A 19,315-nucleotide genomic window follows, 5' to 3' on the forward strand; every position below is an offset into this window, starting at 1 on the left:
GGCAACTTTCATGTGCGCTGTGCTTTTGACGTTAAGTTCGCATTGAAGCGAGAGACAGGACGAAGGTCAATTCAGTCGCTGCTGCTACCACGCTTATTTTGCTTAATTTGCTATCACAACCGATGCTTCGTCTCTCGAGCGAATCTGTGACTTGCTTTTTTTTTTTTTTTTTTACTTTGGACGTTCAGTCACTCACTCTTTGCAATAAGGTTGTTAGACATCCCGACAAAAGCTTTGGACTTCGAATAAAACGGCCATTTTTTTGGCAGATTATCAGGGTCCATTGTAACGAGAGTCAACTGTATATGTAGTTAAGCCATTTTTGGACAGCTGTTTTAGCAAATTAATTGTGTACTTGAAAACTTTAGTAGCTTTTATGTTGAAACTCAAAATGTCATGTGGCTCACCAGATAATCTGATTGGTAGGTGGCCTTAAGTATCTGCCAAAACTGCACGCTTAAATTCTAAGGCATGCAACATGCGTAACTTTAGGCGATAAGCAGACTTCACTTCTTTATAGCAGCTGCATTTCTTTGAAATTTTCAGAAAGATGGGAGCTTCTGATTTAGTACATGCACCCCCATATGTGGTCAGCCTCATCAAGGAAGCAAAAGAGGAAATTGAGAAACTGTAAGTGTGAACTTTGTGCCAATATATTCTTGGTTTGCTGTTCAAGTGTCCACAAACTCTGCCTTGGTAATTGCCCAGTGGGTTGCTTTACTCACCATGATAAATTGAAGTTCACTTTGTCGTATAGTTTCTGCACAGTAAAGTTCATGAAAGTATCTGTTAGTGTGAAGAGCTCAAGCACCTTTGAAGGTTGCTTATACAAAAATGAAGGGATTAGTACCTATAAGTATGCTTGACTTCTGTTTTCTTGTACATGCACTGTGACCTGTGGTTGCTCTCGCCCATGCAGGGAAGCAGTCGTGGAATCTCAGCGCTTGCAGTTGGCTGAAGTGGCAGAGCAGGCACGCTTTAGAGAAGCAGAACTTCAAACTGAGTTGTCCGAGATGAAGGAACAGGCAAGTCAGTGGAATACAACTAAGTTCCCTGCCCTGCTATTGGAATGGTCATTTATTTAGCTCTATGTTCTATAGAAAGAGTATATTTTGCAGTTTTGTACAAACTTAGTGAAACCTGAAGTACAGTGAAGGTGCTTATCTTATGACATCATGGACTTTATGTGCTTGTCTGTGTAGCTGTTGTTTTTCCTGTGGTATAATGTTTGCTTTCTGTGAGTCATGCATATGGGACCAAGTTCAGTTGCATATACTGAAAGATATCTATAGCGGCTCCACAGCCAATGTAGTCCTCCATAAAGAAAGCAACAAAAAATTGGAGGACGCTTAAGCTTCGCCTTAAAGAGTGGAACGCGGTAGCGTTATCGCACCCCGTTCGCACCGCCTACTCAAACGATCTACGCGAGCCAAACGTCGCGATCGGCAGAGAGAGCCGGGCCGCGATGCGCCATGAAGGCGGATGCGATCATGGGGCGAGTGCGCGCCATGTGTCGGGGCAGCGCCGTACAATGTGAGGAGGGGGTCTTCTGTGTTTGCCGCAAGATGGCTCTGTGTGTGCGCAGAGCGCAGAATAAATGTACCGGAAACATACTTCGCTACTCGTGAAACTGCGACTTCTGTAATTTACATGGTCATAATTACCGATATACACCGCAGTATAACTTTCTACGGCACGTTTCTAAGGCAACACCACATTCACTAGAGGCAATTTTGTACCGCTTTGAACGATCGAACTCGTGGCTGAGTGGTAGCCTCTCCGACTCACACTCCGGAGACCCTGGTTTGATTCCCACCAGCCCACCTTGCAAGATGTTTTTTATTTATGAAGTGCTTTCCGGGATTTATCGCTCACGGCCAACGACGCCGACGACACCGGCTTTTATGCGACACGAGCTCCTTAATGCTGTCGCGTTAAAATCCCAATAAAGAAGGGCGTCAGGTAGGGAAATGCGATCTCTCCAATGCCATTCACAGTGTGTTTACAGGAGGTATTCAGACACCTGGATTGGGAAGAATTGGGGATAAGAGTTAATGGAGGATACCTTAGTAACTTAGGATACCTTAGTAAGCTGATGATATTGCCTTGCTTAGTAACTAAAGTGACCAATTGCAATGCATGCTCACTGAACTGGACAGGCAAAGCAGAAGGGTGGGTCTAAAAATTAGTCTGCAGAAAACTGAAGTGATGTTTAATGGTTTTGGAAGAGAACAGCAGTTTACGATAGGTAGCGAGGCACTGGAAGTGGTGAGAAAACACATCTACTTACGGCAGGTAGTGACCACGGATCCGGATCATGAGAGAGAAATAATCGGAATAAGAATGGGCTGGGGTGCGTTTGTCAGGCATTCTCAAATCATGAACAGCAGGTTGCCATTATCTCTCAAGAGAAAAGTGTATAACAGCTGTGTCTCCAGGTTATTCACCTACGGTGCAGAAACCTGGAGGCTTACGAAAAGGGTTCTACTTAAATTGAGGATGATGCAACGAGCTATAGAAAGAACAATGATGGGTGAAATGTTAAAGGGGGGGATAAGAAGAGAGCAGATTAGGTGAGGGAACAAACACAATGTAAGGACATCTTAGTTGAAATCAAGAAAAAGAAATGGGCATGGGCAGGACATGTAATGAGGAGGGAAGATAACTGTTGGTCATTAAGGGTTACGGACTGGATTCCAAGAGAATGGAAGCGTAGCAGGGGGTGGCAGAAAGTTAGGCGGATGGATGAGATTAAGAAGTTTGCAGGGACAGAATGGCCACGATTAGCACATGACCGGGGTAGCTGGAGAAGTATGGTAGAGGCCTTTGCCCTGCAGTGGGCGTAGCCAGGCTGATGATGGTGATGGTGATGATAGTTCATTGTGGACCTTGTACTATGATTAATAACGCAAGTCTACTGTTATACAGTTAAACCTCGATATAACAAACTTCAATAAAATAAAATTATTGATGTAACGAAGTATTTAGCTGTGCTTCAACCTCTCGTCCATAGAACACCGTGTATATAGAACCTCAATATAACGAAGTGTTTCGCATGTGATTTCAATATAACGAAATTTTACTGCCACCACAAACTAATACCGAGACAATAAACGGAAACTTGTGCAGCTGCAGATGGTCAAAGGATTGAATCACAAGCAGCTGTTCGCAAACACACCTCTCAAATCACACTGCCGCTTGACAAGAGCAACCGCCGAAGTGGAGCCGCATCATGTTCCTATGAAGTACAAATGCGATGATATCCTATCGCGCTCCACGTGCTGCGTGCTTTAGGTGCGAGTGAAAGCGTGCAAGGGTGAGACGAGAAAGATGGTGGCTTCACGAGTGCCGCCTTCTCATGCTAGCAAAGGGAAAGAGGGGAGGAGAGTGGCTCACGGTAACGCGATCAAGCGTGCGCGAGGGGGCCAGCAGAGTGGGGGACAAGTTGGCGCACGTTTGTCTCGGTTTCTGGCGCGCGTTTTGGCCATGGCTGCACCTGGCTGTAAGCGCGACAGAGCGAAATGCAGCCGCGCACCCTGCTTTAGGGGTAATCTGCCGCATGTGCAAAGTGTGGGCATGTAGATACGGCATGGTATCATGTAAGCTATCTTTCTGCGCCTTTAGTATTGGAAGTTGCATAATCCAGAGTTTCGGTGACCTGGAGCGAGAGGCAGACAAAGCATTCTCTGCCGCCGGCGCTTTTCATGATAGCGTCGTTCCAGTGCGGGCGAAGCTATCAGCCGTTTGGGTGGATTGCGGGCGAAAGCGTGGCTGGCTTCGCTTAATTCATACTACCGATGTGAAGATATCGTCGGTGTGGCATGATACCATGTCATGCGTCGTCGACTCCCAAATTCATCAGATGTAATTGTTTTCTCATTCAAATTTGCCTTTTTATGTTGTCCAATAATTTGGAAAATTCTGAAGCCCCTTTCTATGTACGAAAAATCGATAAAAGGTTGAATTTTAATACAACGAAATTTCGATATAACGAAGCAAAATGCCGATTTTACTGACTTCGTTATAGCGAGGTTTAACTGTATTTGGTTTCACTGTTTTAGTTCATAATTTTCTGCTTTTCTGTTGCTTATTATTGTGTTATGCTGCATTCTAAACATACATTTAGGTGAATCAGGGCCAAGTTCGCTACATTCAGGGAAATGTGGATATCTTAAGTCTGCGACGAGATGCAGAACACTATGCCCTTCGAGAATCAACCTTCAAGTCTGAGCTTGAAGCTCTAGACAAGGTGAGTGTTTTTTGTTTTCCTGGCTTCACTGTCTGCAACACCAATTTTACCTATACGTCTCAAATTGTGATGGGTCATCCAACTCAGCATCCCCCAGCTTTACTTTTTCGTATTAAAATTGTAGCAATTGTAATATAATGCCAGGGCAATGGCACAATATAAAGTGCAAAGTACCTGCTTCTATGTTACTGTGAATAAGGGTGATCTATGATATATTACTATTATAAGGGCGAACTGGTTTTTGGCCAAATATGTTACCCTTTATTAGAAAAATTGAAATTGCATCCAAGAACAATACAGCAGGCTTCTTTTAAGATGATCTTGAAGGGATCATGAAAATCTCTTAGCCTTACTAAAAGCTTGTCTTATGGGGCCCTGAAACACCTTCTGAAAATAGTAAGAAAATTTTACCGATCTGTAAAAGAGGCGCCTGTGAACATGCGAGCCAATTATTACTCCACTGCATGCAGGGTGTTGAACCAGAATTCTTTTGGGTTCAATTCGTTTAGGTTCGGTTCTGGGTTTGGTTCCCGAGCACCATTCCATTCCTGTTCTAACTGGTTCAAACGGGTTTGGTGCAAAAAAAGAAAAAAAAAACAAGGGTTTTTCTTTTGTTTTACTCTTTCCTGCGTTTTCGTTTCCCTGTCACGTTGGCATAAAAACAAATTCACAGTGTAGGTTTCTTTTTGTAAATGTTGTGACTTGGCCAACTTAACTCTACAATCCACAGCAATATGTTTCCATGGGAAGCCAACAGTTACAACACTAGCTGAAGCAAAATAATAGGTTCGCAGGACACTTAAGGCTGCTTACATGTGTGAATGTGGAAGCATTACTCTTTAGGGTCGCTAGTTTATTTTTATTAATTTATTTTACTTCATTAATATGATTAAATTGAATTTTATTCTTGGCTTATAAACCCGCAGTTACATACCACGCAGTTTTCTTGAGAAAAACAACAATGGCTCTACGTAGCTGCTGCAATGCCGCCTTGTGCTGCATTCCGCTCGCCGACCAGTGACGGTTCGTACCTCGTCTCCAAATAATGGATCCTTACCACAATCTGCTGGCAGGCAGGCGTGTAGCCTCCTGGCTACAACTCGTTACAATATACACATTCTCGTTACTACACTCTCATTACAATATACACACACGTGTAAGCAAGTAACGGAAAGGTATTAGTCAGCGTCTAAAAAACGAGTATTTCCTTTGTTGATGTCTTTCGTGCTGCTTTACCATTCCTAACATCGAACGAACTAGCCCAGGCTTCCATCCTGCTAAAACAGTAGCCATGATATTTGTGCCTCATGAAGAGATCATCACTGCGATTCTATAGAAATTATTTACACTGGTAAACATTCTTTATTTGCAATTGCCATGCTATTTATAATGATGCAAGTTGCACTTTCCATGTGAAGCCAAGCTCAGCGACCTAGTAGTCAGTTTGCTATTAATCTCACTGATGTGTACGATGCTGCACACTTCATGCACATTTTCATTATTTTGATGAATGCTTGATATTATGCAGCAGCTTGCATATTGTCTACTATGGCATCTTTTTGTTAACTCTTGTAGTTTTTGTGAATTTGGTTCGTTGCAATAATTGCACCAGTTTCTCTGAGGGGCTTACTTGCTGTGGCACTTGACCAACTCTGATGAAATTAATTAGCTTGATTCCAAAGATAGATAGCTCAGAAGTCTTGGAAGTGCATTCTTTAGTTAACCCATGATGTTTGATGTTTACTATGTCACTGTATGTATTTTTACCTATATTTTGTCTGGTCTAAGAAACGTCGGTGTAGTTGTTTATTGGGTTAGTGCAGAAGTAATTTCCATTTTAAGTCAATGACAAGGAAAATTAATTATTTCTTGATTGAGGCTTCTTAGTCAATGACCACAATTTTTCACGACCTCTTGCCAAAGTGTAAAGAGACTAGATTCCACTGCAGTAAAGCTGTAGAGGCTGTGAGTTGAACAACTTAAAAATGTTGTCTCAAGAACTTTCACTTCAATGTTCTTGTTGACTGCAGGGATGTGCTGCAGAGCTTAAAATAAGGGATGATCAAATAGCACAGTCTAGGGAGTATAGCAGGCAAATCAGATCCTCCCATCCCAGATTTAAATAAAATTTGACACACTGTTTAGCCAATATGCAGTCATGTTTTTTCATGCAAAATGCTGTGCGTGATCACATGTTGCCCGCTTTTTTTCCTTTCTTTAAAAAAATATATAATTTCGTCACAGAGGTGCTGCAGCAAGTTGTAGTAAGCAGGAGTGAATGTGGGGTCCCATGTGTGGGGTCTGATGTGGGATTCTCACACCGCACTCTTGGGACAAAGGAACGACAACACAGTAGTGCAAACAATCACAAGGGCATTTATTGCACCTTTCATACATCAATGCCTGCTAGCCGAGTTGCTATCCACAAAACATGCCGATGGGCACGCGACAAATCTAGAAGTCCGACTCACCGCGTCCTCGCGAGCGAATATATTCGCCCCATGCTGGATCCCAACGCCTGGTCGTTCGCGTGTATAGTCACGCGAATCGTGGCGCGTTCGAAGCCGGCCACGCGAGGCGGTCTCGCAGATGCATCGGTCGCCGCGCGCGCGGAACGTCCGCGCTGTTCGGCGACCCGCCGGTGAAGAGGGTTGCTGCACGTGCAGCCCGCTTGCTGTCTCGAAGCCAAGAGAGCGCGTCTTGTTTCTCCCGCACCCAAGTAACCCCGCAGCAGCGGAACACCAGCGCCATCTCTCGGACTGCGCTTCAACCACATCGACCGCGCTGACGTCACGCAGGCCACGCGGCCAAGCGGGATTACAGGAGACGCGCTAAGCGGGAAAAACATCAGGGGAGGCGCGAGGGTCGCGCATCCCCACATCCCCCCAACCTTAAATCACTACATATTCCGGCGAAACATGTCACTCGGTCTCACATCAACGCGCGCTTCGCGACAAGGTAGTACATGTAACAGTGGCCGCGCCGAAGAAATGTCCACACGCTGTCCATAGCATGCGAGCCGACATTGTCCCTGGGTGCACCGCTGGCGTCCGCCGGTCACAGCAGCAGCTTTACAGCCTCGACGGCACGATCCCAAGCCAGGACTCCGGAGACGACGACGCAGTAGTCGGTACGAGCAAGCGTCGCTCGCGCCGACGCGCCCTGCTGGCGGGAGCCGCAGTAGCTGTCGGTGACCGCCGCCGAGGGTTGTGAGCTGGATGCAGGAGGCCGCCGAAGTCGCTACGCCGAACTGGCCACAGCATCACCATCGCCCGGGGTGACTCGATCGTAGTCCGGGGCAGCAGCGCAGACGATGTGCAGGTGACGGCAAACCAGGGGTGACTCCAATCACGCTGCGTAAACTCAACACACTCGGCAAACACTAAAGTAGTGCAAGGGAGAGGAATTCTGCATGCGCATCGCCCACGTGGTACGATGTTCAACTCGGCTAGCAAAAGATCGGGCAGCTACTCAGATGCTAAGTTCACGTGAACGAAGCTCGCTCTCTTGAGTCGAACGAGTAATTTCAATTCGTGCGAGGCTAAATAGAATGAGGGAAGCAACTTGCAACACCTCAACGCCACGGTCCACCAGGTTGTGTCCCTCCACGTGCGACAGGCAGCTTCGTAAAGCCTTAGGCCTAAAGCGTCGCTACCCTGACAACAACCAGCATCCAAAAACAACACCCCAAAATGGGCGCAAAACAGGCAGCCGCGAGGAGACGTCAGCTCTGTGAGGTGGTCCTACTCCGCTCGGTGCACACAGCATCCGAGTTGACGGCGCCCACCGTCCCAGACGGTGTCGGAGCGCCCGGTGCCAGGCCGCAATACCAGTCAGCCCGTAGTGGCACCCGTGGCCACCCGGCTCCCAGAGCTGCGACTTCATCCGAGTCAAAGAGATAGAAGAAGCTATTTACATAAGAAATTCGGACCACCCACGAGGCTTCCGTACTCACTCGCTTCAGGCTTGCCACTGCTCCGCGGGCGCTCAGCCTCGCTCTCCCAGGATGCAGACCACGTGGCTCTCGCACCAACGAATGCCATTAAAAAAAAACACTTGCGAAAAGGCTTAGCATGTTGACATGTGCAAACACACTACAGCCACCATCACCTCGCTCAAGAAAGCATGCCGCCGACGCTAGCGATCAAAATTCACGCTAGGCCTACGCTTCGGTTCAAACAAAGGCCTCGAACGAAGCAACACTGTTAAAATTATCGTCCGATGCCCCAAGAGTCCCACGTTGGGCAGCCAGATGTGGGGTCTGATGTGGGATATCCCACACCGTACTCTTGGGACAAAGGAACGACAACACAGTAGTGCAAACAATCACAAGGGCATTTATTGCACCTTTCATACATCAATGCCTGCTAGCCGAGTTGCTATCCACAAAACATGCCGATGGGCGCGCGACAAATCTTGAAGTCCGACTCACCGCGTCCTCGCGAGCGAATATGTTCGTCCCACGCTGGATCCCAACGCCTGGTCGTTCGCGTGTATTGGCCTCGAGCTCCACCACTGGAATAGCTGGCGCCACCGTCGGCGTGACGTGCTAGGAGGGATCACGTGGACATAGCGGCCGCGTCGGCTGCTTCGGGCGCACCGAAGCGAGCTGAAAACGAGTTTAAATTCCCTCGTACGCTGCGGTTTTCATTTAGTGGCGAAATTTTCCCGCTTCGAGTGTCTCCTTTACAACGCTTGAAAGCACTACAATAGGTAGTGGCTGCCTTTGAAGGCGCGCGACATGGTAGGCTACTGCTCGGTGCCGCAGGGCCGGACGCACGTAACGGAGGCCGGTGTCAGCCTTATTCACACGTAGCCGCAGGACAAGAAGCTGCGTGAAGCTTGGCTCGCGAAACATAAAACCGGCAAACAGTCATCGGCTACAACTCGGGTATGCAGCAAGCACAGACGCGGGGAAGATTTCTGCTACGGCGCCCGGTCTGCGATGTTCTGAAAACGCGCACTGAGACGCACGCCCGAGTCCGCTGCCCGACTAATGTCATGATGGTTTGGTCTATCAATTGTCGATACTATAGATACTGGCAAGTTCAGTGGAGTGGAAAGGCAGCGGTAAGAAGCACATTTGAAGAAAGCATGGCATATGGTCATGTTCGTGTTATGAATTAATGCACTGGATTACAAAAAAGGAGCAGCGGGAAATTGCACGCTGAGAACGCCGATAAACATACAGTGCGACGCAACTCGAGAAATAGTATCGAACGGTGAAAGAATTTTGAAGAAAAAAAAGATTGAATCGTCGCGACGGCACATCACAGTCCCCGTAGGCGTCGAAGTCTCTACAATGAAATTATTTTTGAACAGCTCTAATAGCGCCCACGCAGCAATGGATGCTTGTATACTGTCAAATGCTCATATTCTGCGGCCTAAAGCTCATGGCACGGTGCGAAAACGCGCGCGCGGAGAAAGTGCGCGGACAAGCATGCAGACGCGCAGTCGGTCGCTGCGAATCTGCGCGATCGCTGCATTGAGGCTTCATTCTATTACGCTCCATTTAGTTATACAAACACTATAAGAACATATTTCACATAGTTTCCTGTCAGCGTTCACCTGCCTTTCACGCAAGAAGCCGGTTCGGCAGACTCCATCGCGGCGACCGCGCGCAGTGGCGTTCACTGTACGTATTCAGTAAAGAGATAGCGACTGTAAACGATTGTGTGCTTTCAGTTTGCCCAAGATTATTATTTAGACAGTAAGAAACTTCTCTCGTTTCGAAAGTGCTTACAGAAATGTCCGGGAAAGCTCGCGCGTGGTGTTTTCACTGAGCGCTGACAGCAAAAGCTATGAGGAGCGTGCCACGTGATCCCTCATACTACGCCAGCCAGGCGCTTCCGATAGAGGGCGACTACGTAACTCCTCGCCGCCAATAGTCACGCGAATCGTGGCGCGTTCGAAGCCGGCCACGCGAGGCGGTCTCGCAGATGCATCGGTCGCCGCGCGCGCGGAACGTCCGCGCTGTTCGGCGACCCGCCGGGGAAGAGGGTTGCTGCACGTGCAGCCCGCTTGCTGTCTCGAAGCCAAGAGAGCGCGTCTTGTTTCTCCCGCACCCAAGTAACCCCGCAGCAGCGGAACACCAGCGCCATCTCTCGGACTGCGCTTCAACCACATCGACCGCGCTGACGTCACGCAGGCCACGCGGCCAAGCGGGATTACAGGAGACGCGCTAAGCGGGAAAAACATCAGGGGAGGCGCGAGGGTCGCGCATCCCCACACATGACAGAATCTCTATCAGCACTGCACCTTCTGCATCCTACCAAGCACTTCTTTAGGGCATTTGCAGTCCTGGCTTTGATTCTGAGTTTCCCACTCAGTCTACTGGTAGTTGCAATCAAGTGTACATAGACCCCACTTACTATCTTGTGTCACTCTCAAATCAAGCCACACAGTTATGCTCTTTGTTGACTCTTGCTGTGGAGACAGTTTTCAGTTGACCCAGCATATAAGGGTGGTTACCTTCCCTTTTGTGTGCAAACATCGAGCTATAATGGAATGTTAACACCCAAGTGCAATTGCCATGTTTTGTATGGTCAGTCATTGGTTTGCCTCTACTAGTTGCAGCAAGTCACCTAAATAAATTTCAGTTGGGTGTGTGAAATGACGTTTGTTATATTACAGTCATCACAATAAAAATGTTAAAACCAGTTTTGTACCCTTTTATTTGATAAATTGTTCAACTTTTGGTATAAATGATAATGTGATTGCACTGTTCTCAGGCTAGAACAGCAGCCAAGGAATGGTGTTATCAGGTAACTCATTTTTAACTGGAAGCTGGGAAGCCATCTTTGCACATACAAGGATTATCAACGGCCAGCAAGATTCACTGTGGTGGCCTCCTACACAGATGCCACCAAAGAATGGTTCTTCTAATGCAGAAAAATTTATGCAGAATTTTGTTAAGAATGGAAATGGCCTTAGCACCGTCCCAATACATAGCTTTTGAGCCTCCACTCTGAGCTGACAAAGAAGAGAAATGCATGAAAGAGCACTGCATCAGTACTTGAAAATTAGTATAAGCTTAGCATTAATAATTGCTACTTTTACTGCCTAAGCTTCCTGTGTTTATTTGTCTTTGCCCACTGTTACTCTGACAATACTTCTCAGCCTTGTATATTATGTTTAGCGTCTGCATTTTAATGCACCTGTTTTGTTTCAGTTGCAATGAGATTGTTGAATGCACAATGAGAGCTATGCCTTCATGACCCTTGTCTCACCTGCTGCACTACAGCACTGTTTAGTGCCATTCTGACTTGCTACACATGTGGCACGAGTGTGAGTTTCTCTCCTTTTTCTTTTCTTTTTGCTATAGGTGCACTCTTTACTTTGGGCCTTAGCCGTTTTACTGCTTTTTTTTCCCCGACTTCTCCTAAGCTTATGCCAGTGTTATTTTCACAAATTAATTCAGTGGACACTTCATGCTACCTAGGAGCAGGTTTTTTGTTGTCGCTTTCTCTCATTTCAGTGTTTGTGAACATGTAATAAAGACTGGATGGATGAACCTGCCACACTGGCCGTGGCCATGGCTGCCCGTCTAATCCTCAGCTGCAGTCATTTTTTTTTAAATGTTAGTTCAGGGAACGTTTTATGCTGCATGAAAGCTTGTGATCAGTGGTCGTTTTTTCCTATTCAGAAAGTGTGTGTGTGTGTGTGTGTGTGTGTGTGTGTGTGTGTGTGTGTGTGTGTGTGTGTGTGTGTGTGTGTGTGTGTGTGTGTGTGTGTGCGTGCGTGGGTGTGCGCGTGCGTGCATGCATGTGTGCGTGCGTGTGTGTTGTTTAGATGATCTCTCCATAAATGGCACAACAGGTATGAAACGTTCTTGTTTATTGACTGGTTCTGGAGAGGCAGAAGATTCACTGAGAACACAAAATGAGTGTGGGTGGAGCAGGAATTGCGCAAGGATGGATGCCCCGGAAGTGGCAGGGAAATGGTTAAGCAGCCCCTGAGTAATCACTCAAAGGCTCATCTATGTTTGAGTGTGTTGGTGAGGATTAGAAGCTGGCTTGAAATGTCCCTAATGTCTTTTATTCATTGTGTGTTTGAGGCCGCAGCACAGCCTCATACAGCCAGCAGTATCGAGTTGCTGTACTTGCATCAAGTTTAATATTCCGCAGCATTTTTATGTTTCAGAAGAGTGGAAAAATTTTTTTACTCCTAGTCTGTTGTATTTTATGTCACTTTTGTTCCTAGAAAATGGAGAGAGTGAGTGCTCACAACAGCAGCTTGTTGGGAGAGGTAGATCAACTGACATCCCAACTGAGAACAGAGCAAGCAAACAATCTTCAGCTTGAAGAGAAATTGCGTGCTTGCGAGGCTATGCAAAAGACGATTGCAGAGGTAGGGATTTTGACCACGCCTTTCAGTTGTAAATTTTATAATTGAGCTGTTATTGCCCTTTAGAACATTCTTTATCTTTATTTCTGCTTTTTTACTCTGTGCCACTGAGTTTATGCATATTATGTGTAATGTTGATTGTTTGTCATAACAGCCAATAGTAGGCATCAATTAGACGTCTGCCATAGAAAGTGACATCATAATGCTTAAAACATTGCTGTGTCAAAAGTGTACCATTTATATACTAATGCCCTCTCTATGTCAGACCACTCATTACATGGTGCACCAAAAAGAGACTCTTGGGTAATGCATGTATGAGCCATAATAAAAAGCCAGTGGTTGTCTGTTCAAGTTTTCAGCCACACGCGCTGTTGAGAATTTTCTAGCTTTTACTTCTAGATTTTATGGCAACAAAGAATTACTAAGCTTTGAAAGTACAAATCTTGTTTTGTGCTGCCTAGTGAATGATTGCCATAATATTTGTCCCATCCTGTGTCACCTTCATTGTTGCGATTAATTTGTAAATTAATGGCCCCCAAATGTTCTGAAAACCATGAAGCATACTTGATTAAATTACAACTAATTGAATGTGACTCACCGCATTTCAAATTGTTCTTTTTCCCACCAGCTTGAACAAAGACTTGCTGATCTTCACCAAGAGAATGAAATATTGAAAACTGCTAATGAACAGCTTCTCAACAGGTAGGGAAATTAAAACTTTTAAGAGCTTCTTTGTTGATATCCATCAGCTTCCTAGTCCAATAATGCTTACGCCAGTGTATAATTGTCCAGTAAATATTCTGACAATTCAACTTGAGATTTGAAAACTGTAAAAGGAATCACCTAATTGCTAAAACCATCATTCCTACAGCTGCTTTGTGGACAATAATGAGAGTTGTTCTTGCAAATAATTTTTATGTGTGAACAACAATACACAGCTAGTTGTTGGTGTTTCATTCATTAAAAAGCTAATTGTATATAGTTTACATTTTGTCATAGCTTCTTGTAGTCTTGTAATGTAGTAAAAAAAAAAAGAGCTAGCCGTATTTAACTTGCATTACATAAGTTGGGCAGGGGTGGGAGAAAATGCATGGAGCTGTGTCTCTTGATCGATAGGAATATGATATCTTTAAATTCATTCATAGATTGCAGGGTTTGTGCAGAGAATTTGCTGAATTTGTGCAGCCAACTTAAAGTTGGCCTTTCATGTTCGCAAGGGCTTCCACCAAATCAAAGCATTGGTGCACAACTGTCAAAATCATTTCAGGGATCCTTTGACATGGTTACGATAAATTCTACTCAGTGTGTCCACAGTTTGCACATGCTGTTAGTAGACGAGCAAACTGCAGTAGGTGTGGTGGTGTGTGTTCTGTAGGCAGCACAATGTGAGCAGTAGAAAGGGTGTTGGCTGCTCTGATTTTTTTTTTTTTTCAGCCTTGAAGGGAGTGATGCGGATGAAAATAAGTTGCACGAAGAGGCTGGGGCCCTCAAGTTGCAGATTACACAGCTAGAAGCGATTATCAAGTCTGACAATGATGAAAAAGCAGTGCTTGAAAAAGAGTTAGCAGAAAGAATTGGTAAGCAACTCCAGCAAAACGTAAGATGGCCCAATGTGGTGGGTTTGGTCTGCTGTACTTAGTAGTACATATAGATGTGAAGCTAGCAACCTCTTGTAGTGTCACATACAAAAGGCAATTGGGTCACTTGCTGTGCATAACTTATTATTTCTTTTGCCTGAAACGCTGCTTCTTTACCATAAAATAGAATTTTGTTACATGCTTCTGTATTCAGTGCTTTAAAAAGTTCACTCTATTTGCATAACTGGCTGTAGAGCTGTACCGGAGTCTCCAGGAAGAACATGGAAATCTTGAGAAGGCTCATGCAGAGGTAACAGCTAGGCTAGAAAATGTTGAGAAGGACTTGCAGGACCTTCAGAAGGTGAGTTTAAAAATATGCACTGCTCGGCTGTCTAGTTCTTGCTTAAGAGTGCGGCTTGGCAAAACTGTGTGATAATAGACAAGAAGAATTAAGTCGGTGTGTGTTTAAAATTCAAGCTGGAGAGTTACCTGCAGTTTGCTTGAATATTTAGGATTGATCAGCAGTTTCATTCTGGCAAATCTATGTGAGTGCAAATCAATGTGTGTGTACTGGTAAACAGTACATTTATTCTGGCAAATCATCAAATGTGAAATCGATTATCAGTCTGCCTGTGTCATGTTTCATACTTGTGAACTAAATGTGCAATAGTTTGGTGCTTCCTAATGTTATATTTTGTTCTCTCAAGAGTGGCTGCATTGCTGCACTAGACAGTTAAGCGCTTACTGACAAAATATGAATTGAAAACAGACTTTATGCTTAATGTAGGGCTCTTCTTTAAAAGCATCAAGTTTTTCAGAGGACATTCTTTAATGTGATAGCATTATAGGCGGACCTCACATACTTTGTAGGTATCTAACAGTCTAACACAGCGTCTCGAAGCACTAGCTGTCATGAGGGAAGAATACAAGAAACTGGCACATGACGCACATGCCAGATGTTTCAAAGAGTAACTTGGTATGAAAAAGGCATGTGTGCGATGGTGCCCTAACGTTTATAGAGTTTTGGGCTGCTGGGCTGGAAGACAGAGGTTCGATCCCACCATCGATCATACATTTCTTTATAGCTTTATAGGCAGACTTCATCTGTGGTACTTTGGAGGTATCTAGCCAAAAACTCAGTGTGTGTTGAGTATACATGAGTGTGTCACAGTGTGCATGAAATCACAAGTTTATAAGAGAACGAGGTATAGAAACATCACTTTGATGAATGAGAGTGTGCAAGGTCTCCTGTGGCTCACATGCATGCAGCTACTAAGACGTCGCAATCATCACAATCTAAGTATGCTATTGCATACTGTTGTGCCTGACGATCCCCCAGAACAAAGGATGCTCCACCAGCGACATGCAGCTGTCACGGTTGATGTTCACACCTCATTATTTACTTCACTTCAAGACAGCAATGTCGCCCTCCTGAACATCACGAAGAAGTCACTGATGGATGACAGAGTCATTGTCAGGGACTCCTGGGAAAATCAACGGCGGGTTCACGGTTTGCCACGTGGTTGCCTCATATTGTGCAACGTTGGAGACAGGAGCACCACGTTGGAGACAGGTGCACCACGTTGGAGACAAGTGAACGATTCGGCATTTGTGATTGGCCAGTGTAGTCTCTCGAAGAGGGAAAGGGAGAAATAACTGGCATACAAGTCGATATGGACGGCTGTGAAGAAGAGGCTTGGACATGGAAAGACTCTGGCATGTAGTGTGCTCCGATAGTTGGAGCCGTGTTATAAAACTGAACCATTTACCTTTTTTGAATATAATCCCCCCCTTTTTTTTCATTCTCTTCAACGTTACTCGGAACCCTTCTTTTTCCCAGCACCTTGCATGGCACCATCCATGGAACCTTCATTGGCCGCACAAAACCCCGACTTTCACAGCAATACTGCGAGAATTAGTGGCGCTAAGTTCTGGCCTAGTTTATTACGGTTTTCTCTTTCCAGGAGACACATCGCGAGAGTTCATCAACGGACAGAATCATCCAGCCTGAAAGTTCAGAAAATGCTCTTAGGGCATTGCTAATAAATGGCTTTAGTCCCTCTGGCCCTGCAAATACCAAGGTTAGCATCTGTGACTGGGCTTGTTAACATAGGTGTTTGCATCCATATCATTTACTTCGCACTCCTCCATACTTTAGATAATATTTAACCCTTTGGACCCGCTGTGGTGGCTCGGGGGTTAAGGCATTCTTCTGCTGAGTGTAAGGTCATGGTTTCAACTCTAGGTGCTATGGCTGCATGTAGATTGGGGTAGTTCACAACACTTGTGCATGTAGATTTTGGTGTTCATGGAAGAACACCACGTAGTCAGATTTAATTTAAAGCCCTCCACTATGGCATCTCTCATAGCCAAGATGTTGCTTCGGATGTTAATCCCCATAAGTAATCATTTATAATTTAACATGTCCATTTTGTTTCATTTTAAATTGTACCAAACTCAGATATGTTAGTGTTTTTCAAGAAATGCACCTTATTTTCTCAACATTGGGAGAAACAGATGACTCCTGTGACCACTTGCAGTTACAGACATATGTACTGTGAATCTTATTTTTCTTAAGAGGCTGTAGCTTGGGAGCTCCTATCTAAATACATGGGAGAGGAGAAATCGTTTTTCTCTGCCACCACTGCACCAAATTTGATGAGGTTTGTTGCATTTACAAGAAAAAGTTAAAATCTAGTGACTGTTGGTAGCAAATTTTTTATTTAGGCTATAAATATTCTAATAGATATTGTTGGAAATCACAAATTTCCAGAAAATGAAACTATAAAATTTAAAGCTAACTCAGCAATTAAAAATGGCATCACAATTCTGTAAATTGTATCTAATAGTACATCTAAAGCAGACAAAATTGATGCATTATAGTATATGGCTCTCAAATATACCACTAATATGGGAGTAGGACTTTTGCAGTACCCTTTAAAACATTGTAACAAATTCACATACAATGTAAATTGATAAATCAAATTTGTCCACTTTGGATGCTCTAACAGACACAGTTTACAGAACTGCAATATCTGTTTTTAGTGCAGAGCTACGAATTTGTAAATTTTGCGCTTCCATGTTTTCAAACATACCAATTTTTGAAAGCTTCTTTTTAAGTATTTGGGCCCTAAATGAGAATTCTGCTTCCAACATTTGCTAGAATTTAACATTCTGTCTCAAATGCAACAAATTTCATTAAAATCGGCCCAGTGGTTATCTTGTGAAAGTGTTTCTGTGTTTTACATGTGTTTGAATAGGCGGCGTCAAAGTTGGGCCTGAGCTAAAGGTTCCTCTTAAGTTGATTTTTTCATTTTGTCCGCTGCTGAAATTTTCATATAATATGTGGATGGTGACTTTAACAACATCGCTAGTACATGAATATTATTCATGTGACAGTGTGAATTGTTCATGGGACAGACCGTTACACAATTTGTTGGCAATTCATAAAAATCTTGAAAATTGGTTTTACATAAAAAGTGAATTATATCGTTATTAGAATTCAGAAAGTGCTGCATTCACAGAATGGGGATTGTTCTGACCTTAAAGTATGAAAAACACATTAATGCCTTTTTTTTTCGGGGACTGTGGCTAGCACTAGATTGCTGTCTAATTAAAGTAGTTGTCATAAACTTCTTGCCTACATTTCACAATGACACTTGGCTGTAAGTGAGCTTGCATGGAGAAACTATGCAGATACTTGCACTCCAAAGGTTACTAATAATACACAACACATACAAAAACAAACATAAACAAAATTTTTGCAACACAAGTACCTATTTAGTTATGATGACCACCAGAATAGTTTTGTTGCTCCTGGAGGAAAAGCTTCAATATTGTACTTTTGTTATGCATAGCTTTGCACTTAATAAAGTGTAACTTTTTTTTTTACTTCTAACATACGGTGGAAATTCCAGTTAATGAGACTTCCAGTTAGCTTGACAGAAATTTGCAGGTGGTTGAGGAAGGTACAAATAATGTGAGTGGGAAGTGTGTTTGCTTTTTATATATATATATATATATGATGCTTTGTTTTTTTAGTTTTGTGTTCTACGAAATTCAGGGTGTAGAATTTGGGTGATGTCTTGCTGGCTCATAATCAGAAAAAAATTATGTTATTAAATGTAATTTTTATGATGAAAAATAAAAAGCAAGAGCACTCATCTACAAAATATGATGTCTATCTTTTTTTTTACAAATGAGCTTTTGAAGGTTGCCAAAAGAAGTGTTGCTTCCCAACTAAATTTATATATATAATTAGTATTGGCAGTGACAGGGTAATTGAGTTATGGCAGCCCATATACAAGAAACTCTCATAACAAAGTAATCGGGACAGGAAATTGACTTTGTTATAAGCGATATTTTTAAAAAAAGTGGATTAGCTGTGGGAGAATCGTAGTAACATGGGAATACTAAAACCTCAGATAAAGCGATTTCATTATATGGAGAGTTTACTGTATACTACTCTGAATTGTTGTTTGTGCCTATAAAAGTAGATTGGGAAATTTAATTAGAAAATTAAGAAGTCTAGGAAAATTTTGTTTTACCTCAAAATGCAAGGCCCTAACTAAAGATGAAAACACTGTCTCTTGGTGCTTTTGCAGCAGTGTCTTGACAAAGGAGTGCAAGCTACACTTCTGGAAAATGGCTATGAGGAAATGACAAAATTGAAGGAAGATCAGCAACTGCTCATAGAAAAAGAGCGGCTTCGTATTGAAGAGCTGCAAAGTTTGCTGACAGAGAAATCTAAAAAGATTGAGGTGATTGCTATTGAGTATCATGCTGCTGTGGAAAGTGTGTTGTCATGCGTTGTTTCAGTCCTGCACTGTGTGTGAGGTTTCACATTACACCTTTAGTCATTGATGCTTGCTGTGTTGCGATTACATGTTATAGTATTTCAGGACTGCACACGTATCGAAGCATAATGATTTAAACATCAATGAAGTGATAGCATTGTACTTTTTTTTTTCTAAGCATGTTTTTCTCTTGCACTGCACTTGCATCATTCTAAGGCAAATCATAAACCTGTACTCGTAAATTCTGGCTTTGTTGGTGAAGGCTGATAAAAAGAAGTTGTTCACTTTATGAAATAGATGTTTGTTTCATGTTGTTTTGTAATTATCTCAGAGCTATACTTGAGAGG

The 19,315-nt window shown here is 43.8% G+C and overlaps 1 protein-coding gene across 6 annotated transcripts in view; it reads left to right on the forward strand.

Annotated features, from left to right (window-relative positions):
* Positions 1-4,226: 4,226 nt before the first annotated feature.
* The window catches only part of LOC135916559 (protein fantom-like), a 65,177-nt gene continuing 50,088 nt past the window's right edge, over positions 4,227-19,315 (forward strand). For 4 of the 6 annotated variants that reach the window (XM_065449982.1, XM_065449983.1, XM_065449985.1 and 1 more), the window contains exons 1-8: positions 4,227-4,249; positions 11,421-11,536; positions 12,452-12,598; positions 13,224-13,297; positions 14,030-14,172; positions 14,427-14,533; positions 16,137-16,253; positions 18,777-18,932. In XM_065449982.1, the coding sequence (XP_065306054.1) occupies positions 12,455-12,598; positions 13,224-13,297; positions 14,030-14,172; positions 14,427-14,533; positions 16,137-16,253; positions 18,777-18,932 (741 nt within the window). In that variant the 5' untranslated portion in view covers positions 4,227-4,249; positions 11,421-11,536; positions 12,452-12,454. The remainder of the gene's footprint in view (positions 4,250-11,420; positions 11,537-12,451; positions 12,599-13,223; positions 13,298-14,029; positions 14,173-14,426; positions 14,534-16,136; positions 16,254-18,776; positions 18,933-19,315) is intronic. The other 2 variants (XM_065449984.1, XM_065449987.1) reach the window with 2 other exon arrangements.

Source organism: Dermacentor albipictus, chromosome 1, assembly GCF_038994185.2.
Source record: "Dermacentor albipictus isolate Rhodes 1998 colony chromosome 1, USDA_Dalb.pri_finalv2, whole genome shotgun sequence".
Lineage (NCBI taxonomy): Eukaryota > Metazoa > Arthropoda > Arachnida > Ixodida > Ixodidae > Dermacentor > Dermacentor albipictus.